General features: G+C 40.7%; 1 protein-coding gene across 4 annotated transcripts in view; it reads right to left on the bottom strand.

The window, feature by feature from the left end:
* Nucleotides 1-16,053: 16,053 nt before the first annotated feature.
* The window catches only part of LOC147438230 (uncharacterized), a 57,017-nt gene continuing 46,694 nt past the window's right edge, over nucleotides 16,054-26,376 (bottom strand). For 3 of the 4 annotated variants that reach the window (XM_086487529.1, XM_086487530.1, XM_086487531.1), the window contains exon 5: nucleotides 16,054-18,165. In XM_086487529.1, the coding sequence (XP_086343655.1) occupies nucleotides 16,397-18,165 (1,769 nt within the window). In that variant the 3' untranslated portion in view covers nucleotides 16,054-16,396. The remainder of the gene's footprint in view (nucleotides 18,166-26,376) is intronic. The other variant, XM_086487533.1, reaches the window with a different exon arrangement.

Genomic DNA, 26,376 nt, shown 5'->3' with positions numbered 1-26,376 from the left:
GCCTCTCAGCTCCAGAAAGCCCAATGAGAGGAAGGAGAGTCGGTGAGAGACTTTATTAGTCGCTTGAAGCATTTGAATTCTCGTTGTAATCCAAATGAGCGCTTCAACAATAACCAATGGCTTGATAGATTCATTAGGGGGTTACGACATGAGGATATCTACAATGGCCTAGTCATTAGAGGTATCACCACTTGGGAAGCAGTCACCACTAATGCGATCCAATTGGAGGATAATTTAATGATTCAAGGAGAAAGAGTGTCTGTTGAGCCTAAATCTATTAGCTCGCAAGCATCAGGGCATCAACCAATGACCCTAAAGCCTATTGCTAAGGAGCCAAAGATATTTGAGATGACTTTAACATATCTCACCAAGGCTATTCAAGAGAGTCTTAGAGACAATCATGCTCCACAAAACAATCATATGTATCCAAGAAGGGAGCAACAATGGTGCTCAGTATGCTATGGACCGCATAGTATCAGTGAATGTCCTACTTTTAGAATAAAGAGCCAAAGATATTTGAGATGACTTTAACATATCTCACCAAGGCTATTCAAGAGAGTCTTAGAGACAATCATGCTCCACAAAACAATCATATGTATCCAAGAAGGGAGCAACAATGGTGCTCAGTATGCTATGGACCGCATAGTATCAGTGAATGTCCTACTTTTAGAATAAAGAGCCAAAGATATTTGAGATGACTTTAACATATCTCACCAAGGCTATTCAAGAGAGTCTTAGAGACAATCATGCTCCACAAAACAATCATATGTATCCAAGAAGGGAGCAACAATGGTGCTCAGTATGCTATGGACCGCATAGTATCAATGAATGCCCTACTTTTAGAATAAAATTCAATGGGAACTGCAATGCGTGTGGAAGGTATGGTCATCAAGCTAAGGATTGCATAGTATTTAAGCACACGATGGCCAATATACCAACCTTAGCATGGACAGACACACCTCGAGTGCCTGCATTGATGCCGGCCCCACCTCTTGAACAAACATCACAACACATGGTCCCTAGGGCCCAAAATGTTGTTCAAACAACACCCTTACCACCTCCAATGCTAGGACCGCAACCACCACATCCGAGAATCACTTCTGTGGTTATGAGTCATCTATTGCTTGTTTGGAAGGCTGTGAGGAAGATATAGATCCTAATATTGCCTATGCGATGGATGTGCTTGAAGAAATTCCACAATACTACATGGAGGATTATTGGGGACAAGTCAAACCTGTATATCAAGTAGCTGCTCTTGCGGCAAGAGGCCAAAATATCAATTACACTGCTAAGAGACCACCTCTTCAATGCTATGAGTGTGGAGGTCCACATCGTGTAGCCGAGTGTCCTATTAGGCTACAAAAGAACGCCACACTAATGCAAACCAATCAAGCGAGCACGTCTACAATGCCAATACTCATGTGTAATCGATGTGGCATAGATCATTTGATTGCCCAATGTCCAAATAATCCAAATGCACCGAAGATCACGCCATTAAACTTGATTGAAGTTACCGAGGAGCCATCACAAAGTACACCTGTGGTACCAGTAAACGTACTCACACGATCGATGCTCCAAAAACAAAATTATATTCTTGAGGAAAGAGACATGGAATTAATTGCCCAATCTCAAAAAAAGAAGAAAACACGAAGGAAGAGATCGCAAAAAGCAGTGAAGTCAGACCCCAGTTCAAAGACCAACATAGGGATTGGTGACGACCCCGTATATATGAATGACGCTGAAGAGGATTCTGATTCAGGTGAAACCATGGAGACCAAAACGACCACTAAGATAGAAACCAGCAAGGAAGATCTTCATGAGCCACAATGGCCACGATTCAAGAAGAAGATAGGAACTTATCCAAACCCTACAGAGGAATTGAGGGAGTCAAGTAATTAAGGAGTTTGGTAGAAGATACCCAAAGGGATCTAGAACTAGCACCTAGGCAGATCCAGATTACAGACACCGTGTTCCCTACGCAACAACAACCTCACGAAGTCCATAGACCCTTAGCCATACCTAGTGTCATCCAAGAAGAAAGTGACTTAAAGTCATGGGAATGTGGACGTACTCACTTCTTGATGGAAAGAATGTTTACAGAGGGACTACTTGATCCTATCGAAGAAATGGATATCCCATCTTCTCCACGTCAAGGGACTCAAGGCCAAAAGGTGCCGTTAAACATTGCCAAATTGATGGATTTCATGTCTTCAGAAGTTAGAACCACCATCATGTCCAAACTATATAAAGACCCTGAGCTTGTCTCAGCTCTTCGAGCCTTCCTCAATGGAGAACTGAAGTTTGGGCTACCACAATTTGCCTAGATGGATGGAGCTGGGGAGATGCCAATAGAGGAGGAACACTTAGATCCACAACCCAACCTAGATGAGAACCTTGTTATAGAAATACATGTTAACAAGTTGGGACAATACTTTGAGGGTGATGAATCCAATGCGACCAAACCAATTACTACTAAGGGATTAATTGTGAAGGGAATCCTTGATGGTGGCGCTGGGGTTAGCATTGTGACTAAAAATTGCTGGGAAACTATGGGAAGACCTCACCTTGCGACCACAACTATAGTAGTGAAGATGGCCAATGGATCTATTGTTAAACCTATTGGGATGCTAGAAGATCTCAAGATCAAGGTCTTTGGACATAAAATAAGAGTTACCTTCATTATTATGGATTTCTCTAAGCACATTATGGCATCGGAGATGATCTTAGGACGTCCTTTCATGAGGGAAGCAAAAATGGTGCATGACTGGTCTAAAAACCATGTCTACTTGCAGTTCTAAGATTCTATCATTCGAGTGGATCTTGTGATTGGTCGAGCACATCCTCTAGGAAACACGTTTATAATTGATCATGATCTGACACCACATTTCACTCGGCCCCATTGCAGTATTGTTACACGTGTAAAGAGGACACTGATGTTGGGGAAGATTCTCCTTATATGGATGTACTACGTGGGATGACTGAGTCGAATAATGTGGATTGGGTCCACCTAGTAGCAACCATAGACACTTGGGGAAACAGGGGGACAACCTAGGTAACACCTGAGGGCGATGAAATGCCACCACTCGTACCTTTAAATATGCTAGAAGCAATGTATATAGCTTCTGACAAGACTCATCCTCAGATAACGTGGGTCCCTAAAGCTTCTTTAGCGACCATAGCTAGTGCTAAAAAACAGAAGCCTTGTAAGAAACGTCTCACGAGCCCCAAGAAATGTAAGGAAACATGGCGTTGGATTCCTAAACGATTATTGGAAGCCCAAGGCTACTATCAAGGAAATGATCAAATATGGGTACCAAAACGTAGATTGTGTTCTTACCTGTCACCTGACCTATGTGAGTCAAACCCTGTCACGACAAAGCCGATGAAAGATCATGGGAAAGGAAAAATCATAGAACACTATACACCGGATCCGGAGCTAGTATGGGTTCCCAAGCGAGAAAGGCTTGTTTTGCTCAACTCAACCATAGAAAAAACGAATAAAGCTTCTAGCTCCTCATGTAATGCATCCATAGAGGTAAGAGCTTCTCCACAGCCTCCACCTACAATAGTGGACCTCCATGAAGCTACAAAGGAATCCACACCTGCCAGTATTCAAGAATCACCTGATGAACCACTTCAAGTTCGATCCTAGGAGAGTACCTTACCACCCTTGCAACTCGATGAGACACCTAAGGTAATAGAAAACTGATGGGGCAAAAATCCTCACCTCTGATCAACTGGAACAATTGGTTTCAAAGGGTCACATTTCAAACGGTATGATCTACCCAAGGAAGGGGGGAGTGTTTGCTGAAAGTCATCATTCACTTGCTTCCCTCTCAACCTTCCTCCCTGACCTCTCAATCTTCCAATCTTAGGGAATGTATATATAAAGCCTTATACTCACAAAAAACAAAAATAATAAGAGCAAGAGCAATTAGCAAACAAGTATGCACAATAAAAGCCAAAACATTGACCCGGACATACACATTCACATCCGGTACATTGAAACAGAAACTTATGTCATCAAACACCTTTGATCCTCATCACTCGAGCGATGGAGGGTAGGTAACATTAGTACGATAGGAGTGTTTCTGTTTTAGAGTTTAGTGATTAGCAAAGTTCTTTTTTCCCACTGATGTGCCTCCTAGAGGTATTCTTTGTGTTTCCTAGTGTGTACAGAAACGTGTTGTTGTGGTTAGGATTTGGACCTTCATGGAATCTTTCTCTTGTTCACACTTCAAATCAAGCGCGACCATCAACACAAACTGGTGTTTCTTGTCCATTCGCATTGCCCCTTATCTTTTTGCATCCATGTTTGTCTACTTTAATTGTGATTGGTAGCATAATATCCAACGCATTTTCTTAGTATAAAACATTAAATTCAATGTAATTTTTTGTCATAATCACTTGTCTAGGTTTAAAAATCAAGCAGTCTGACTAACCTAGTTTGACCAAGCTAAGTGTTAGAGATCTTCTCTTAATACCATGGGGAATACCTTCCTAATAATCAATGGCTACTTAGGTTCCTAATCCGATTTAGGCAGCATTGTGTGAAATGTACTAGAGCTTTCTAGTGGGCTTGACCCTATTGACCTTTAGCTTAAGTATTATAAAGAGAGTTTACTAGTGTGATGAGCCTGGGGAGGTGTAACAGTGTTACATGACCCCCCAAAGTTACAAAATTAAAATGCTGAAAACGAACGAAAAATAATAATCAAACTGTCACAATGTAAAATTTTAAGCTGGAAGAGAAATCTCAGCTTGATTTGGTACTTCACTCACATGTATCGCCTATGGTACTAGAGCCCTAGAGGTTCCTAGTGTGGGCGCTTTTCCTTGAAAAGCAAAAAACCCAAGGCATACAAAATAAGCACACACATCAAAATTGAATCACTGTGACAAGACTTTGGGGGGTCAAAGAAAAGAAAATAAATCAAGTGATGATTTCATGAGCAATTCCTTTTATCGTAGCTTAAGTACAAGGTCTTCTAGGTATAGCCTCTAGTCAGCCCTCGAACATAAAATACTTGGCTCTCGCGATTAAACAACTTAATTGACCAGAGAAAATTGAGAAGCTTACCCATGGTATTAATAGTCAATCCTTAGTGCCTTTCGACCATTAAATTAGCGACCCCATACTTGTTTAATTTTTTACCTTTACAGTTGTTTATGTGTTTGATTAAATTGCAATTTAATGTTTATTGCTGATAAATGGTTTAAAATTTTGCTACTAATCAACTTGTCTACCTAAAACTGCATATGCTTTTTAATTGTATATGAGAATGCAATTACTGTGCCAATGTTGTTTGACTTTGTAGTGACTGAAGAAGGATAAGGATATTCATCTCAAATGCTATTCCACCTCGTCGAACGAGCTTCAACTCAATAGCTTCCGAGGACGAAATCTACATCAGGAAGGGGGGCATGTTAACCCTCACGGCTCACGGACACCCTATCACCTACGACGGACGTTGTATTATTTACTTGGTAGAGTCAGGTACCGAGCTTGTCAGTCCAATAGGAAAAGGGTAAGAGTGATCGCCGATGAGAGGCACACTCTAACTAGAACATTCAAGGGATTAGTTGGCTAAGCATGGGCACCCAAGTGTGAATGGGGCAAGCTCATATAAAAGTCAACTAAACCTAAAATTCACTCATTCTCTCATTTGTGCGATTGAAGAGTGCTCTTGCTCCATCTCCATCTTCTTCTTCTTCATCTCCTTGTGTGTGTGTGTGTGTGTGTGTGCGTGAGAGAGAGAGAGAGAGAGAGAGAGAGAGAGAGAGAGAGAGAGCGAGATCGAGCATTGCGGCGGCACGACGGCGGCGAGGCGGTTGAGCGCGGTGTAGCTGCGTCTCCCTCTTCTTCGCGGCGAGGAATCCTCCACGACAGGAAGCGTAGAGCGGTGAGTGACACACCAACGCCATCTTTGAGCTTGCTAGTTTAGGCATGTTGTGTGCTTGGAGCCATTTGTGGCTTGCACACAGTGTATCGGCAAGTTCCTTGCATTGACACGTGCGATATACACGCACACAAATCATCGACATAGAGAACCACAATGAGAACTACATCACCCTCACTCGTTACATACAATGTGCTTCCTGTTGGACTGTTACGAAAGCCTCGTTTGACCAAATGAGTGTCATCTTTCTCATACCAATCACGAGGAGATTGCTTCAACACATACAAAGCCTTCTTACATCTGCACAGTTTGTCCTCTTGTCCTTTTATGGCACAACCGCGAGGCTGCGTTACATAAACTTCCTCAAATATGTCACCATTCAAGAAAGCAGTAACAATGTCTGATTGATGTACATCCCAACCAAAATGAGCTACCAATGCACATAGAAAACGCACAGTAGTCATACGACAAGTGGGAGAAAAAGTCTCCTCATAATCTATGCCTTTTTGCTGTGCATAACCCTTTGCAACAAGTCGAGCCTTATGGCAATCGATCTCACCATCCAACATGCGTTTCAACTTGTAAACCCACTTCGTACCAATGGCCTTTTTTCCAGGAGGCAAATCACATAAAGTCCATGTGTCATTTTCTATAAGTGCATCATATTTTGATTGCATGGCAGCCATCCAATTTTTTGAATTTTGTGTTTCATCAAAAGACAGAGGCTCCTCAACATCATGTAAGCTAGACACAACCAAAGCATAACAATTTGATGCATAAGATGCATGGCGAGAGCCTAAATGAGTACGACTACACAAAGGTGCATCCAATTTACTGTCATGCAAAGTGTGCACCAGCCATTTTGGCATACCTCTAGCCTCTCATTTTCAGCCCTTTCCTCATCAAGTACATCATGTACATCTGCATCAGTAATAGGCTAATCTGTAACATTTTCAGAAACCCCCATAGGCTGTACATTTGCCTCATTAGAACTTACATTCATATTTCCACCACTGAAAAGAGGCAACAAAGTGTCGTAAATGTCCTGTGACTTACATTACTATCTCTAGTACATGACAGCAAGGGCTGAACAAAATCTTCCACAAACACTACATCCCGTGAAACCAGAATACGTTTTGTTTGCGGATGATACAACCTGTAACCTTTGCTTTCAGCACTATAACCAACAAAAATACATTTGACAACCTTATCATCCAATTTTTTGCATTGTGTTTGTGGCACCAAAGCATATGCCAAATAGGCAAATATCCCTATGTTAGATTACTTTAACTTCTCTTTATGAGCATTGTATCTATGGCAAACAAGCTAGGTTGACATCAACACCTTTGGATAAGGAGTTAGGAGTCCTCTAGGTCTTGTTCATAGCGACTTGTGCAGACCTATGCCAGTCAAGTCTCTAGGGGAAGCGTTATACTTCCTAACATTCATAGACGACTCTACTAGAAAGGTGTGGTTTTATCTCTTGAAGCAAAAGAGTGACGTCTTTAGTGTCTTTTAGAAGTTCTTAGCATTGGTCAAGAACCAACCCGGTAGAAAGCTTAAAGCTTTGTGCAATGACAATGGAGGTGAGTACATCTCCTTTGAGTTCAGGGAATTTTGCATTAAAAGAGGCATTAAAAGACAATTTACCACTCCTTACACACCTGCTCAAAATAGTTTGGCTTAGAGAATGAATAGAACCATTCAGGAACGAGTCATTTCTATGTTGTCTACGGCCAACTTACCTCAAGAATTTTGGGGAGAAGCTGTTACGACGGTTGCTTACTTGATTAATCGGTCACTTAGTACACCACTAAAGTACAAGGTTTCGCACGAGATGTGGACAGGCAAAGAGCCCATTTATGACAAAGTACATGTATTTGGGTGTGCGGCATTCTCACATGTGCCAAAAGCGCTTAGACAAAAGCTAGACCCTAGATCACACAAGTGCATCTTCATTGGATATTGTGTAGATGGAGAGATGGGATATCGTCTCTGGCACTTGGAATCAAAGAAGGTCATATGCAGCTCACATGTGATATTCAATGAGTTTAAGATGCATAAAAAGCCCGTGAAAGACATTATCACAGAGTACGGTTTGAGGATGTCTCCTCACCACCAGTTACACAGAATTTTGGACGTGCTAAGTGATGTACCTTCCACTAGTACACACACACATGTTGCTCCAGAGAGAGCGAAATCCAGCAGTCAGACACTTCAGAGATCTACTCATACATCTCATGCACCTGAGCGTTTTGAGCCAAGATTAGATTACTTGTTGCTGATTGCGGTGAACCCACCTGCTACAAAGAGTCCATTCAAATGGATGATAGCATGAAGTAGGAAGAGGCTATGCAATTTGAGTATAACTCAATTTTAGCCAATGAAACTTGGAGTTACTTGCGGATAATAGACATTTCCATGCAAATTGGTGTACAAGAAGAAGCATATCACAGATGATCTCGAGCCTAAGGCAATATTGGTTGCTAAAGGGTTCAAGCAAACGAAAGGCGTGGATTTTGATAAAATCTTTTCTCCAGTGGTCAAGATGACTCGTGTCTTGTGCTTGGACTAGTAGCCATTGAGGACTTGGAATTGGTCCAAATTGATGTGAAGGCAACGTTTCTTCATGGGGATCTTAAAGAGGATGTTTACATGAAACAACCAGAGGGCTTTGCGATAAAGCCTGAGAAGCCAACAAGGGCATAGCTGGTATGTAGAGTCAAGAAAGATTTGTATGGATTAAAGCAAGGCTCAAGGCAATAGTACATCAAGTTTGATAAGTACATTCAGTCCCAAGGTCAGATATGGAGCCAAGAGGATCACTGCTTGTACACAAAGATATTGAAATGATGGTTCCCTCATCATTCTCATTTTGCATGTGGACGATATGTTCATAGCCAGGAAGTCAAAAGATGAGATTGCACTTCTCAAGGATGCCTTAAGCAAGAATTTTGCTATGAAAGATTTGGCAATGCACATCACTTTTTTAGTATGCGTATAAAGAGAGATCCAAACGTGGTATACTTGAACTTTCACAGGAAGAGTATGTCCACAAGGTCTTGGAACATTTTAGTATGCAAGGAGGGAAAGCATTGAGTATCCCAATGATAGCATACAAAAAACTTAGCAAGCATGATTGTCCCAAATCGGGTGCTAAAAAGGTAAAGATGGTAAAGGTGTCGTATTCTTCGGTAGTTGGCAGTCTCATGTACCCCATGGTTAGCACACGGCCAGACATTGCATATGTGGTCAGCAGGTTTATGAAAAATCCATGCAAAAAGCATTGGGAAGCAGTGAAGTACATCTTGAGATACATCAAGGGCTCAGTTGGCAAGTGCTTACGCTTTCCTAGGGAGGGGTACCTCTCACCTGGTATCATGAATCCTGCTACTACTCGCATTAGTTATGCATCATGCACACATTCATGCATGCTGTTTGAGAAACAATAATGTATTTTGATGCATCTATGAGTGACATTTATTGGTGATAACTGTTTGAATTATTTTCTTATGTGGATTTATGTGGTACAAAGTTACAATGAATTTCTTGGAGTGTTATACAAGTGTATTGAAGATTTCTTTGAATGTTTGTTTTGTAGTTAACAAATGGCTCCTAAGATGACATCCGAATGCTTTAGCAAGCAGAACAAGGTTTTGGCTATAGTGTTCAACAATATGGTGACATGGCTACCAAGGGATGCAAGGGAACTCTTTTATCTTGAGATCGAGACCAAAGTCTTTGTAACACTAGGAATCACAACTTGTTGGAAGAGTGTTGACCATAATTACCTCACTCGCAACCAAAAACCCTTTTGCCAATTCTTTATCTACATTGATGATAGCCCAAGGGATTGGTTTGCCAACCTTAGGCTACTCCAACTTAGGATGTGCTAGGCCTAGGAGATATTTACTATTACTTGGCGATGCACTCACAAATGCTCAGAATTGATGAAGTTGCCTAGAAGTTTGAAGCACTTGCAGTCATTATGGGGAAAGAAACACTAGAGGATAACTATAGACCACAATGTTGTATGAGAGGTCTAAGAGAATTTCCAGCAATGAGAGTTAAGAGAGTATTTAGAGAGTTAGCCCCAAAACATCTGTAATGTTGTAAGAAATCATTAAAATCAAATTTTGATGAATAAATAACACTGACTCAATTTTGGTATTTATGTGTACTATCTTCTCTCTCCCTGTCTTGTTTTAGATGGTTCTCCTTGATCGTCTAGATGAACTCCCAAGTGACTTTGCGAGAAATGTCTTTTCCAACTATGTTGTTAAATGGGCTGGTTGTTTCCAATAGTGGTAGTCCCTAAAAAGAATGGAAAACCGAGGGTATGTGTGGACTACAGAAAGTGAAATTCTCAAACCATCAAGGAACCTTTTTCGACTACCCTTTACATACATGTTACTCGGCAAGATTGCAGGGCATGAAATGTACAGTTTTATGGATGGATACAATAGCTACAATCGACTCAAGATAGCACATGAAGATTGGTCCAAAACCACATTCATCATTGAATGGGGAGAATTTATGTATCTGGTAATGACATTTGGTCTCTGCAATGCTCCAACAACCTTTTAGACATGCATGATGGAGATATGCAGTGAATTTCTGCACAAATTATTGGCCATATTTATATATGATTTTACCATCTTCTCTACAAAGAAAATGCATTTCTTAGTTTGGGAGATGGTCTTTGAGAGGTGTAGAGAGAAAAGAATATGCTTGAATCCCTTCAAGTCAGCATTCATGGTCTGGAAAGAATAGCTTCTGGGACATATTATTTTCAAAAATGGTATTAAAATGTCTAGTGACAAGGTTAAGTGTGTTCAACAAGACAAACTGCTAGCAACAATGTTTGAATTGAGCTCTTTTCTAGGGTACATAATTTTATAGAAGTTTTATTCATATGTTTGCAAGCCGAAGCACTTCCTTTATATGAATTAACCAAAAAAGGCCATAAGTTCATTTGGACCTAGGAATGTGAGCAAAGTTTCTAGTGTTTAAAGGATTCAATCAACATGAAGTAGTTTTTTGTCAGACATATTGGGATGTGAGCTTTCATGTGAGCTATACTAGCCCAACCTGATGGGAAGGCAGACTACCCAGTCTACTTTACCAATCGCAGGTTTAGGGTGGCTAAACAAGGATCCTCTACCACTAAAAGAGAAGCACTGGGAATGGTGTTTAGTGCCCCCAAATTCAAAAATTATTTATTGGGAAAATTGTTTCACTTTTATGTAGATCATGAGGCTTTACTATTTTTTTATCAACGAGGTCATTATTTAGGGAAGACTAATTAGATGGATGATGTCTTTAATGGAATTTGAATTCAAGATCTTCTGTAAACCAGGGAGAACCCATTGTGGTGCTGATTTTCTTTCCAGAAGCACAGAAGGCTATTTGAAAACATAATTAAGAGACAACTCAATAGATGTTGAATTGTTTCAAAGCACAGCTAAACATGGACCAGATCCATGATGGCAAGAAGTATATGATTTCCTTTAGAATGGAGGATTTCCAGAGGACTTGTCTCAAGCAAAGAAAAAGGCACTAATTATAAAGAGTCCGAAGTTTACCATCATTGGAGGAGCCCTTTACAAATTAGGTATTGATGGTGTGCTTTGAATGTGTCGACTAATGCAAGGAAGGATGCAAGTTATCATTGAGGCTCATAGTGGAGATACAGGTTGACATTTCTCCACAAACATCACTTATAAGAAAAATTTACAAGCAAGCCTCTAGTGGCAAACCATGATGGCAGATGTCAAAGCATTTTGCAAGACCTATGACATTTGTCAGATGATGGGAAGGCCAACAATAGCTGACATGACACCTCTCACTCTAGTTCAGTCACTCAAAAGTGTATACGAAGTGGGGGTTAGACTTTATGGGGCCATTCAAGAAGGTCACTCTTAGAAAGAAAAGGTACATCATTTTGACCAACTATTATGTCACGAAGTGGGTGGAATCTAAAGCCTTACCAAATAACAATGCCAGATCAAAAACTATTTTCTTGTATGAGAATATCATTTGCAGATATGGCTATCCCATTGAGATGGTTTCGGAGCCCATTTCATAAATGAAACAATTCAGATCCTAACTGAGATCTTTTTAGTGAGGCACATGAAATCAACACCATATTATCCAAGGTACAATGGTCAAGCAAAAAGTAGCAACAAGATCATTAAGACTATTCTCACAAGGATTATTCAGAAAGATCCACATCAATGGCATGCCAAACTCCAAACATCATTATGGGCTGATAAAACTGCCTACAAGGTTACCATTGGTATGACAGCCTTCAAAAAGGTGTATTGAACCTAGAATGACATCAACGATCCCTTCCTCCTTTACAATTGATCGTGGTATTTCTTCCCCTTGTAATCACCTCTAAGCAAAGAAACTTTGAGGATGTATATAGATCTTGGGGCAGTCACTTTTCAAAATGTGAGTTACCCGAGAGGATGATTAATAGTCCAAATTATATTTGTTTGCGTATACATTAGAGGGGGCTGGGTTTTATTTAAAATAGGCCCACATTGCAAAGATAACATGTATATTGGGCTATTATTAATTATCTCTTGAACGCATGTGTTCTAGGGATCTTTTGATGAGGGATCACCCTAGGATATAGATCACTTCATTTGGAAGTCCTCGTGCTTTACTTGTTAAAAATAGTTCACCAGTTGAATTGAGTGGTTTTGCATTAGGCAAAAAAGTCTATGAACCTATCAATGTTGATTAGAGACATACCAGGCATTTTAGCCCTTGTCTTGTTGCACAAAGCGTGCTATCACTACATTTCACATTTGAACATAGTGGGTGTTCCATAAGTTTATTAGATCGATATATTTTATCATTCAAAGGCATAGGGTTGAATGTATCTAATCTTTATATTATCACTCATGTTATTTTGTGATATTATTGCTCACATGCGAGTACAATTAAACGACTTCCTCATAATATTTAGCTATAATAAACCAATATTCAATGGCCCTCTTTAAAGAGAAGAGGCACACAAATATCAATAACTCTCACAGAGACCTAGAAGAAATATTAAAAAAGAAAGTTTTTTGTCATGTGGTACTAATCCACAAGCTTTATCCAATGGTCCACAATTGCACCAAAAATCCAACGCCTTACTAAGGACTCCTTATGTAGTCCAAAAATAAGTCAAGTGAATAGCATGGATATTTACTTGACTTATTTTTGGACTACACAAGGAGTCCTTAGTAAGGCGTTGGATTTTTGGTGCAATTGTGGACCATTGGATAAAGCTTACGAATTAGTGCCACATGGCAAAAAACTTTTCTTTTTAATAATTCTTCTACGTCTTTACTAGAGGTGTTGACATTTGTGTACCTCTCTCTTTAAAGAGGACCATTGAATACTGGGTCACACACAATCTTTCCCATCCTCTTTCACCTTTTTTTTCTCAATTTGCTACAATGCTTCCAAGTAGTTTTTCATATATTATTTTTATGTTTTTGGAATAAATTGTAGTTTAAATAGTTTATTGTCACACTTTTTTTTAGAAACATAATATTTTATTATGATAACAAATGTTTTACAAAATTAGTGTAACTTTCTTATTTCTCTCACAAAGAAACCTTTTGTTATTTAATTCTTCTTATAGCCTTATGTAGGCCATAGTGAACTTTCACCTTGTTTCAAAATTAAATGCAATTTTACTCCTTGGACTTAGTATCACAACATTACTTCTTGATTATTATGGCGAATATAGCACGAGTGTTTTTTTCAACAGTAAATGCAATTTCACTCCATGAACTTAGTATCACAACATTATTCTTCTTGATTGTTATGGCACCAAATTTGATATACACTCTACAAGAACACATATACATTTTTATTTGAGTATTCCAAAATCAAGCTAATTTCAAAACAGGCGTGTTTTCTCGAGCATATGCCCTTGGGCACAAGAATGATGGTCAAATCATGGATTATATCCAAATTTCATGATGGATTTCCAACTTGACCTTATGTGGATGAGTTTAAAAGGATTATAAAGGTCCTTTTATTTGAATCAGTTTTTGCAAATGTGCATTTTACCACTTGATTAAAGGTTCCTTAGTTCTCTTAATGTGGTCCTTTTTGAAAAAATTTATGCTTTACATGATTATATATGTGAGCTAAGTTTTTGCAAATGTGCAATTTTACCACTTCATAAAAGCTTCCTTAGTTCTCTTAATGTGGTCTATTTTGAAAATTTTTATGCTTTCCATGATTATGTATGTGAGCAAAGTATCAAATTCTACCACCAAAACCTATCTCTAATGCCAGAATAGCTTTGAAAGCATCAATAATAGGCTAGCAAACTTATGAAAATTTCATTTTAAAAAAAAATTGATTCAAAGTAAACCTTCATAATTCTATAAGCTATCCCTTGTCATAGATATTCCATCAAAGTATAGGGTGAAGAATCCTTGTACTTTTTCTTTTTTCTTTTTCTTAATATAAAGTGTACATGATAAAGGGGTTGTACCCTCACAATTTTGTTGTTTAAATGTACCATTGTGTCAATTTCAGGAGATTACTACAAGCAACTTATACAAACTTTACAAAAGTTCTAATTTTAAATTAAGAAGATAGATTTTGTCCTTAGGATGAAGGGATCTTAGAAGTGACTAGTAATTTTTTAGAAACCCTATTAGGGCTACCAACTCAGTGTCAATAACTAACACTATATGGACAACTAATCCTTTCATATTGGTAAAATTGAGTAACTTATCTCATACATTGGATTGCTTATTAGTTGATTATCTCATAATAAACCAGCAAAATTTTAAAAAAATAGACAATTCAAGAACTAGCACCGTGTATGAGTAAAGTTGCTATGCTAAAATGAAGTATAAGTGTAAAGTTGAGTTCTTCCATTTCCTATTTATTTATTGTTGCGATTCTCTCAATTTTAGCAATAATTAAGGATAATATAGCAACAACACTCTAATCACTATTAGTGCTTCTTGTTCTTTCATCATGGTGGTAAGAATATTACGGTTTACTTAAATTTTATGAGGCCTAACTTGCATATTTACTTCATCTCATACTTCTAAATCTACCAGCCATAAATATGAAAGCTAGAAGTGTCCTCCCGATGTTTTAACTTTAAAGCTTGGGATTTGCACCAACAATACTACAATCAAATTAAGGAAATGTCACTTTGAAGCTTTTAATCTAGAGCTACCAAGTCCACACATAGACCTCAACTCAAGTCAATAAGGACAAGTTTTCAATAAACTATAGAGATGACATTCATTGTGGAATTAATAAGTCCTTTTTTGGGAGTTGGACAGTTAAACAATTATTCAGCCCATCTCGGAGAATGAACGAAACATATCATAGTGTTGAAAAAATGGGCCAAAAATCGAATCAAAGAAGCAAAATGAATTAAAAATTTCACGAACATATTAAGTTAAAGAAAAAATGGCATTGTAGAAACATAAGACATAGATTATCGTGGATTCTTGTTGTAACTTTGTCTACATCTCCTTGCATTGGCACTTCTATTTGTATTTCCCTTATTGCTCTTGCACTATAGCTTCGACATACCTCTTAGTCCCACTCATCTTCAATGCAAGAACGTTTGCTCATATCATTAACCTATTTCACAATCTTGCCTTCATAGTTAGATTGTTATTTTCCTTCTTTGTAGGTGGTGTGGCCTTTGTTGAGGTTGCCTCGTAACAAGGTAGTTTGGTTGTTTTATTCCTTCTTTTTAGGTGGTGTGGCGTTTACTAAGGGTGCCTCTTAACAAGGTAACATAATAGTAATGCATTGGACTTACAATTATGGAATAATGGTGACTCCATCTCCACTTTTTCTTACAAAAGTGTGGTTTGGTCCTTCCCCTTAACCTTGGCACTAAGAAAGGGCAAAGCGAACCCTGAATGTGTGTGTGTGTGAGAGAGAGAGAGAGAGAGAGATCAAATGAAATGACAGAAGGTCATGATGTTGGAGTTGTCGCTCTGCAACTAAAAAATTAGATCAGTTGTGGAGAATAGTCAGAGGTCAGCAGTGAGAATGCCTTAATCATGCAAAGGAATGTAGCCTACAAGCCAAAAGGCGTACGTGTGTGTGTGTAGAGAGAGAGAGAGAGAGAGAGAGAGAGAGAGAGAGAGAGAGAGAGAGAGATGAAATGTTATAATGACGATCTCCAATGGTAGCGGCAATGGCCCATGAACATCCCATGGGCTAGCTGGCTTCGGAAGGTTGACAATAATTGAGATCTTATGGAGATCACATTCGGAAGAGCAAAGCCTGTTCATGTTGGGTCTGATTCACTAAAAATCAGTCATCCCCACAACCATGAGCGAAGAAGGAATGCCACAAAAGGTCTCATTTCTTCCAATGACATGAAGGCATTTATGCAAGATCTACTCAGATCCAAGATCCGGACCCTAGGCAGCATGTTAAATACACCAACCTGCACAAAACAGCCTTCAGAATGTGCAAATCTAGTCATGAACTTAATGTCCGAATGCCATTTGCTGTAGCTCCCTAATTCTCTCCAGATCCCTAAACCTGCCTGCAAACTTTACAGGACTATAAATCAATTTGTAAGTCCGCTCATTTGGACTGATTTCAAACTCTGGCATTTTGTAAAATAGCTCCAAAGCCTCATCAATGAGAGTTTCTCGTAGTAAAGCAGTAAGCATAGAGTTACATACAGCCACATTCAAACATTCAGTCCCTCTTTGCTTCAAGCCCTTGAATATCTCTTGGGCCTCCTGAATATTCCCCGACTTACCATACCCATCAATCAAGCCACCGTATGTGTAAGGATCAGGCTCCACTCCTTTGAAGTCCATATGTGCCATGAGTTGCCCAACGACATCCTTCCTGCCTGCTTTTGCGAAGTTATGGATCAAGGTATTGTAAACAATCACATTAGGATGACAACCCAAGCCCTCCATTTCTCGGAAGTAGAAATATCCTTCTTTAAGCCTCCCCGACTTGGCAAGCCCGTCGATCAAAGTGGAATAGGCCATTAAATTTGGTGGGTAGCCACCTGCTTTCAGCTCCTTGAAATACTCAAGAGAGGCATCCACTTGCCCTGCTTTATTCATTGCTTTAATAAGAGCAGTATATGTGACCACATCCACAACACCCGTTTTATTTTTTATTCGCTCAAACAAGCTTCTTGCCGCAGTAAACCGTGAAGCCCTTCCAAGACTATCTATTAGTGATGCAAAAGTGAATGCGTCTGGAGTGACACCTTGTCCAGCCATCTCTTCAACAATCAAGGTGGCGGCTTGGATGTGTCCAGATTTTCCCAGTACCTTGAATAAGGTATTATAAGTTATCACATTTGCTTTAACACCAAGTTCCTTCATGTCCTTGAAAATCTCATAAGCTTCGTCTGCCATATTTGCCCGGCCTAAAACATCAATCAGAGTGGTAAAGGTGAATACATCTGCAACAATGCCCTTCTCACCCATATCCCTGTAGAGCCGTAAAGCATCAGCCAATTTACCGATTTTCCCGTGCATGTCAATAAGCGTGTTATAAGTCACCAGATCATACGGCACACCGTCATTCTCCATGTCCTTGAGTACTTTCAAAACACCATCAAATCTCTTCTCAAATGCATAGCCCCTCATCACAGCATTGAATAATTCAGGCCTCAACGCTCCTGACCTTGACCTAAGCTCCTGTAACAAAAAGTATGCAATATCAACTTCACCACCCTCTGACCAAGCAAATATCAAACTGTCCAGAATGAATGAATCTGGCCGTCTCCCTTTCACTTTCATCATTAAGTAAAGATCGTATGCCTTTCTTGCAAGGCCAGATTTGACTAAAGTATTCACCATAGCTTTATAACCCTTCATTGAGATTTTCACACCTGATGCTTGGCTTTCTTGACAAAATTTCTCAAACTGTTCAACATGTCCACTTCTGCTAAAGCCAGTGATGAGCGCACCATAAATGGCTTTCTTCTGTAGGGTGCCCATTCCCTTCAGTTCAACACAGACTCTGTAAGCATCTTCCAAATGTCCTATTAAGGCCAGTCCACTAACAAGAATGTAGAGTACCTCTCCTGTAACTACCATGTCCATGGCCTTCATTTCTTTGAATGCATGGTAAGCTCTCTCTATTAGACCCTGCTTCAACAGAGAATAGATCTGCAAGGTTCGATGTGCCGCTTCATAGCCAGCACCTGTGTCACTGGAATGTTGTTCTCTTGACAAAACTGGATGCTTTCTTGTGCCATTGCAATCATTAGTTGAAGAGCCTGCAGATATAGATAAGATTAGTTCAGTAGCTTTTTCGAATACAAAACAGTGTAGGAAAACTGAAGCATTGTGTTCGAAGAATCGCTTTCAAGTCGAAGGAGCCACTATGGCTAAACGAGACCTAAGCCCAAGGCAGACCAAGATCACAAGCATGCCTATGGATGGATTATTGTGTGCTTCAAAAGACCAAGACCAGCAAGCTCGTACTTTCTCGTATGACATTCAGGAAATGCTGAAGTTAGTCAAAAAATCAGGGAGGAAAACCTGTGATCGAGTTCCCATATATGTTAATGGAAATACATTTCCAAGAACTCTTGACATTGGACAACGGATCAATATATTAAGGACTCCAAGACTGACTGAGCTGGACAGCGCTAGAAGCTGAATTTGTGGTCCACCTTTATTCACAAACAAGATTGGCCTTGTTGCCTACAAGTTGGCTCTTCCTCCAATGATGACTTAACATCTGGTGTTTTGCTATGTTGCTAAATTGACTATTTTCTTATTTTATAAGTGATTTCTAATTGATGAAACTATGACATTTATATGTGTGCACTTTAATTGTTAAGTTAGGAACTGTAGATCTACAAGAACTGATAAAAGCCATCAGGAACGGACATCCTTGATGTGTCATATGATGCGTGACATTTAAGCATCACGAAGGAGTTGTTCCGGGTAATGGATGTTCCTGATGTGTCATAAGATGGGTGACGAGAGCACTGAATAGGGGAATGATCCGTTTATCTGAGGAGGAAATCCGAACTGGGTAAGAATTACGCATAAAGATGCCAGCAGATGAATAAAGAACCCAAGCACGTGAATAAAGATTGGTTTTGAGAAGCTTTCAATAAAAAGCAAGATGTTTTTGAGTGCTTTCTAGGAGAGCAAATCCTTTCCCGCAAGAAAATCTATAACTACATTGCATCTGTGCATGCAGTTGCATCAAGGGACGCCTGGGGAGTGCTGTGTAGCATCACTTTTCAGCTTATAAGTTTCTACCGAGTTTTTGAATAGGTTCACACTTATTTTAATAAGTGACCGGCTGCCCACTTAATAAGTGGGCAGCCGACTTATTAAAATAAATCAACTTAAAAGATGGCACCCCCTTGCTGGCTAAAAACAGCAGTCGACCAGCAATCTCTCTCTCCTTTCTCTAGAACTGGCCAGAGGCCTTTTTTTCGCTCTCCTCTCTCTATTTTAGCTGGACCTCCACTTGTTATTGCTGGCAGAGCAAAGCCGCCAGCCCCTCTGCCATTCCTGCCACTGCCCAGGGCCTATAAAAAGCAGTAGGGAGCCCCTCACTCGTACCTGTTGAGCCAGCGCTACTACAAGGAGATGGAGGTTGCTTTCCATGCTAGGAGCAACATGTATTGGTTGTACATAAGATCTACGCTTCTTGGCCATTGTGATTGTGCTTTTGTAGGTACATCATCACGGAAGAGAAGCAAGGAGGCTTTGGCCTACACTCGAGGATTTCGGATGAACGGTTTGCAGAGCTTCTACGCTCTGAGTACAAACCGGAAGCTAACGGAATTGAGAGCTAGTTTCTTGGGTTCCCAAACGAGAAGGAACGACCATCGAGTTTGAGATCTAGAATGGAGGGGTTTACTCCGATTCTTGTGCTTGTCAAAAACGATTCTCCTCATAATAAAGATTCTCTTTAAAGGGGGGGACCAGCTCCTCTTCTCATCCCCCGTACTACGTCGATCTTCTTTCTCCGTCAATTTCTATTTATTTTCAGCTTATAAATTGCTCATGCGCGCTCCCATTTGTGATAGTGGAATCAGAGCTCAGTCGCCTCTCTTTTTTTGCAAAGGAGAACGATTCTGAGAAGGAACGGGAAGAACCATGAAGCGTTTAGGGAGACCCATTGAACAAGAACTTCAGCAAGTACGAGTTCAACTCGCGGAATTGCAGCAGCTCCTAATGCTGTGTAACAAACTTGGACACCCCAAGTCAAGATACTTTCGCGACACATCAAAGATTCACTTCAAAACACTTCACAAATTTAAGAATCGACACGGCCCGGCATAGTTCCGTGCCAAGAGATATTGGCCCCAAAGACTAGCGTCCCTTTCCGTATTTCTTTTATATTAATCTTTGAGCAAGGTACACTTCCCGCGGGTGCTCGCTCTCAAACTCTGCGTTCAGTTGCTCTAAGAAGTGAGCCCCCATTGGGTCACTTATAAAGGTTTACAACGGTTGCTAAAAGCAAAGCCCCAAAGCATCAAACTCAAAAGCAAGCTTCCAAAAGCAACTTGGCTAAAATCTGCCAACAAAACGCAATCAACGCTAATTGCGGAAATCCGTACAGCCAGGCCATGTCAACAGCCAATGTAAAACACACAAGTCCGTACACACTGCCACCTCAACACTATCAACGCAGAATCCAAAAATCCGTACTATATGCCACGTTACTGTTTGTACAGGGTTGTCCACGTCAGCAAGGCTTGCCCGCCAGGGTGCTGCCACGTCATCAGTTTGTGACATACCCCCCTCTTGAAAGAATTGTAATCGCCCTTGATTACGCCTGCAAAACAAACAGAGGCCATAAATTGTCTCAGTAGACACCGACTCTAAGTACCAATACACTAGACACGACACATCTAGCAATTGTACAAAGACGACAGTCACATTACACGACATTAGAGGACATCACTTGACATCACAGGACATCACATGACAAATCATAGAAAAATTCATTCTAAATCTCAGACCATGACTGCCAGCAATGTATTTAGTAACCACATCTAGATCCATCCCGGACCTCATTGATGCCGGATTAACTAATCCTTATTGCGATCATGTCCATAGAGATTTATGAGACCGAAATGCTACAGTCATTTTGTCTTTCAATTCCTGCGCTCAAACAAGTCAAATGAGAGAGTACAAATCAATCATATTCAATTTCGGGAATTCCGTTTCATAAAGTCACATAGCAAAATACTGCCGGATAGTTCTTGAATTTAACCAAGAACCGCCAAATCACTTTACCTTTCATCTTTCTTTCCTTGTGTGCCAAAATATGTTTAGGAACGAGTATCTCCTCGCTCTCTTCCACTTAGGGTTGCCCATCAGGCTCCCCATCAACTGGTACCTCACCTTTAAAAGGTTTCAAGGGACTCACATGGAATGCATTGTGAATCTTCCAAGTATCGCGCAGCTTGAGTCGAAAGGAGACATCGTTTATATTTTCTTTAATCTGGAAAGGGTCATAATACCTCATGCTAAGCTTTGGAAAAAGCCGCTCCTTTCCTTTTCATTTCCTTAGGCGTGCCTTCTCAAAATGTAAGAGCACCCAATCGTCCTCCTTTAATTTCAAGTCTCGTCGATGTTGGTTTGCTGCCTTCTTATGTCATTCTTGAGATTTCTCTAAAGCCTCCCGGACCTTGGCAAAAGCAGTATCCAAGTCCCTCGTGTACTGGTCGGCTTCAAAAATCTTGTCTTTAGTGTTGAGAAAGGGTGGAACCTTCGGAGCACCTTCAATTATCTCAAATGGCGCCTTCCCCGTCAAAGAGTGAACCGTGTTGTTGTAGGCAAATTCCACCAAAGGTAAAAAAATTCCCCATTGAGTCTTCTGATCAGAGATGTAAGACTTCAATAAATCAGAACAACAACTGAATTTGCAATCTCAGATTGCCCATCCCTCTACGGGTAGAATGATGATGAGAACTGCAACCGCTTGACTATTTTCTTCACTGGAATGAAGTGAGCTTGCTTGCTAAATCTGTCAATGACAGTCCAAATGCCATCTGTCTTCGGGAGATCAAAAATGAAATCCATTGCAATACTTTCCCAGGAGCAGGTGGGAATGGGTAAAGGCTGTAGTAATCTATGTGCCTTATGTCTGTCAAACTTGACCTTCTGGCATACTAAACAATTGCGAACAAAGTCGTCCACATCCTTCTTGAGTCTCGACCAAAAGAAATAACGCTCCACACCTTTCAAGGTTGTGTCAATGCCACGGTGACCCGTAAAAAGTGACAATGGCACTCGAGGAAAAAGGTACCTTTTTCCTCAACGGTTGTGGAACACACAACATTGTTTTCTTCATCAAGTAGCCATCCGTAAGGAATACCCTGGCACTATCTCCCAATCTGTATCCGAGTAAACACATCAAAAAAATCCGGATCTGTGGCATATTGATCAACCATATCCTCGAAGCTTCTATAATGAATCACGGAAATAGCCAAGCCTAGGGGCTTCTAGACAATGCATCTGCCACTAAGTTTTTCTATCCTTGAAGATAGACAATCTGGAAGTGAAACTGTGACAAGATGTTAGCCCACCGCATTTGCTTTTCTGAGGCTGCTTCTGTGACAAGAAGTAGCGTAAACTCTGATGATCAGTAAAGACCGTGAAATCGGCTCCAAGTAGGTAATGTCACCACTGAGTAAGAGCATGGATAGTTGCCTATAGCTCTTTCTCATAAATCTGTGCTATCAATTTTGGCCTTGAAAACATTCTGCTTCCATAAGCAAACACATGGCCTTCTTGCATTAAGACAGTTCCCAGACTACGACCACAAGCATCGCAATAAACTTCGAATGGCTTTTGCAAGTCTCGCAAAGCCAACACTGGTCCAGTAGTTAGTTTTTCCTAAGTGTCTGAAAGGCAGTCACCTCTGTTGGTCCCCAAGAGAAAGGGACTCCTTTCTGAGTCAATATGTGGAAAGGGGAAGCAAACTTCCGAATGAACCGCCGGCAGTAAGAACACAAGCCCAAAAAGCTTCTAACTTCATGAACATTTTTCAAGTTTCGCCAATTGCGGATAGTCTCAATCTTGGCCACATCCATCTGTACTACTGCTGCTGAGACGATGTGTCCTAGAAAGTGTATCTCTGGCAAGAAAAACTCGCTCTTTTTGGCATTGATAACTAATTTGTGATCACACAATGCCTGAAAGACCTGTAGTAGATGGTGTCGATGTTCTGCTTCATCATTGGAGAAAAGTATAATGTCATCAAAGAAAGTCCCCACAAAAGATTGATGCTCTTGCAACATCCTATCCATCATTCGGTTGAAAGTCGCTAGAGCATTGGTAAGTCCAAAAGGCATCACCAAAAATTCTTATAAACCAAAGCTTGTCCAAAAGGCCGTCCTGTAGATATCTCCCGGAGCAATTATGACCTGATGATATCAGCTTTTCAAATCAATCCTGCTGAAACAAGAGGATCCCTGTAGTCGGTCAAGAATATCATTGATCCTCGGAATCGAAAATCTGTTCTTGATAGTGATTTTATTGAGAGCTCTATAGTCGATGCACATCCTCCAAGATCCGTCTCTCTTAGTACTAGTAAAACCGGAGTGCAGTAGGGTGAAGTACTCGACTGGATGAGACCTTTTTCAAGGTCTTCCACTTGGTTCATGATTTCTTTATTGTGAGCTCGGCTAACACGATAAGGTGGTTGGTTTGGTGGTGTGCTTCTAGAAATCACATCAATAGTATGGTCCTCAAGACGAGATGGGGGTAACTCGCCTGGACGGACTTCTGAGAAACAGTCGGTATGTGTGTGCAAAAAATATTGTCGTTCTTTGTCTAGTTCAAACATGTTCATTCGATGTTCATCATTCAATTCTTTCAAATAGATCGAGTAAACAAAAAGACTTGATTTCATTAATTTTGAAATGGCCGAAGTCGATACAACAAGGACGCACTCGCCCTTCAATTTTATATCTAGTACAACTTTTCCGCCCTTCTCATTTGTCAAAGTCGCTTTCTTGGCAAGATAGTTGACCACGACGTGCTCAACTATTGTACCAAGGGATTCCTAGGAGGATGTCACACTGTTCCACAGACATGATGTAAAAGTTCTCGTGCCCTAAATACCCCTGACAATGCAAACAACAAAGTTTGCCAATGATAGGCATAAATTGAAATGGCTACATCCCATCCGGGCGCCGCTAGAACTGCCTCCGCCGGTGGCCCCATCCTGTTGAGCGTAATCTCGAGCGGCGCCGCCAATTCAGGTGAAATGAAGTTGGCCTTGGCTCCTCCATCAAAAAAGATAAGGGCTTCCTTATCTTTCACTTTGCCCCAAGCGTGGCAAAGTTTTGTACTTTCATCCATCTGGCTTGGGTCGGTTCTCATGCAATCCGATACCAGTCCTGCTTTCATCTTGCCTTTTCTACCACGTTCCTCCGCTGATGTAGAACTCTCTAGCTTGTCTTCAGTTTGTCCTCATTGTGCCTTTTTGGGGCACTTTGCGGAGATGTGCCCTTGTTCCCCGCAACCAAAACACTTCCCCTCTTTGAGATAGTTATCCCTCTCTCTAAGAGTTAATCCGGGTCATCTATCTCTCTTTTCCTGGGGATTCTTTTTCTTCCTATTTTCATTGTTCGAGGTCTGTCTGGTCCTTTGAGTCAAAAATTCATCAGTGGGGTAAGTCAAATTCCCTGAATATATCAAGAATCCCCGCTTCGCATGTCCCATTAGTTGTTGTATAGACTCAGAGTTTTGTTCAAGGTGGTAATCTAGGATCTCTGTAGGGAGTCCGCACCAAAACCACTCAATCTGTTCCTTGAAAGTGACCTTCTTAAAGGAAGAGATCGGTAGAAAAGAATGCCAAAACCTCTCGCAATAAGCGTACAAAGAATCACCCTTGGTCATCCAAAGATGGTTCCAAGTAGTTCTTACATCTCGTTTGTACTCCTGGGTTAACCAAGAAGAAATAAAGAGCCGTTTGAACTTCAACCACTTGACTGGGGCTTTTTTCCTCAGAAGAAGAGTGGACCACCATGTTCAAGCATTTCCTTTTAAAAATGATGCAGCTCTCTTGATCTTGGAGTGCTCTAAGTAATGCCCTCCAGAAAAGGCTATGTCAAATTGTCGGATGAAGGCCAAAGCCCTCGGAGCATCTCGGAATCCTGAAAAGGACTCAAATTTTATTGATTGTCCACCCTCTTTGGTTGGCTTTGTAAAAGTTCTTTTTTTTGCATAAAACATGTGGTCGTCGGAGTCCAAACTGTCAGAGGATGACTCCTCCGTAGAGCTATCAAAAACTGGTCGGAATCTGATCTTCTTCGCCTTTTTCTTGTTCTTTCCAAAGCTTTGCTTTTTGCTTTGCTTCTTGCCCTTTCTGTCATCCTCATCCGAGTCGAAAGAGCTAGAAGAACTCTCATAAGAAGAGAAAGAAGAACTGGGTAGTCCTTCAAAACATACACGCTTCTTCTTCTTTCTTGCAGATGCAAAAAAAGATTAACGGCCCAAGTAATTGGGTAGTCAATCCCCTTCTTGCGCTTCTTCGATTGCTTTTTCAATTGATTCTTCGTGTCCAAAAGCTGACTGATCTAGGTCTGAACCACCTCTTGAAGTTCTTCTTCAGTAAACATCCTCGAAGTAGGAGGTTTCTTGATTGCCGGTTCGATTGGTGGTTCGGTGGCTTCTTGACATTGAGTACGCACTTCCGCCATGGACTGCTGGGCCAAAAAATTTTCAAACTAGGGATCTTTAGCAAACTGAAGCATCTACTTTGTGCACTCGTCAACCTATTGTCGACATTGCATCTCCAAAAGTTCATATTGTGTAGGCCGAGGTGGTCCGTACTCATCTTCTGCTAAATCGCTTGACTTTGCCGTGTTGCCTCCTCCCACCTCGATGGTTGCAGAAGAGGTCAATTGATTCTTTTCGGAATCCATAGGTGTCGCTAGAAAAAGGATCGGATTTCCCGGTAGAAGAGAATCGACCGTGCTCTGATAACATTGTAACAAACTTGGACACCCCAAGTCAAGATTCTGTTGCAACACAGCAGAGATTCACTTCAAAACACTACACAAATTTAAGAGTCGACACGGCCCGATGTAGTTAAGTGTCAAGATATATTGGCCCAAAAGACTGGTGTCCCTATCGGTATTCTTTTATCTTAATCTTTGAGCAAAGTACACTTCCCGCAGGTGCTCGCTCTCAGACTCTACGTCCAGATGCTCTAAGAAGTGAGCCCCCCTTATAAAGGTTTACAAGGGTTGCTAAAAGCAGAGCCCTAGAAGCATTAAACTCAAAAGCAAGCTTCCAAAAGCAACTTGGCTAAAATTTGCCAGCAAAAAGCAAACAACACTAATTGCGGAAATCCGTACAACCAGGCCACGTTAGCAACCAGCGTAAAACGTGGAAGTCCGTACACTCTGCCACGTTAGCACTGTCAGAAAATTCATATTGTCTGTCACATCACTATCCGTACAAGGCTGTCCACGTCAGCAAGGCTTGTCTGCCAA

The sequence above is a fragment of the Adiantum capillus-veneris genome, chromosome 17 (genome assembly GCF_014529385.1).
Source record: "Adiantum capillus-veneris isolate H3 chromosome 17, ASM1452938v2, whole genome shotgun sequence".
NCBI classification, from domain to species: Eukaryota; Viridiplantae; Streptophyta; class Polypodiopsida; order Polypodiales; family Pteridaceae; genus Adiantum; species Adiantum capillus-veneris.
This window is presented reverse-complemented; position numbering and strand designations above follow the sequence as displayed.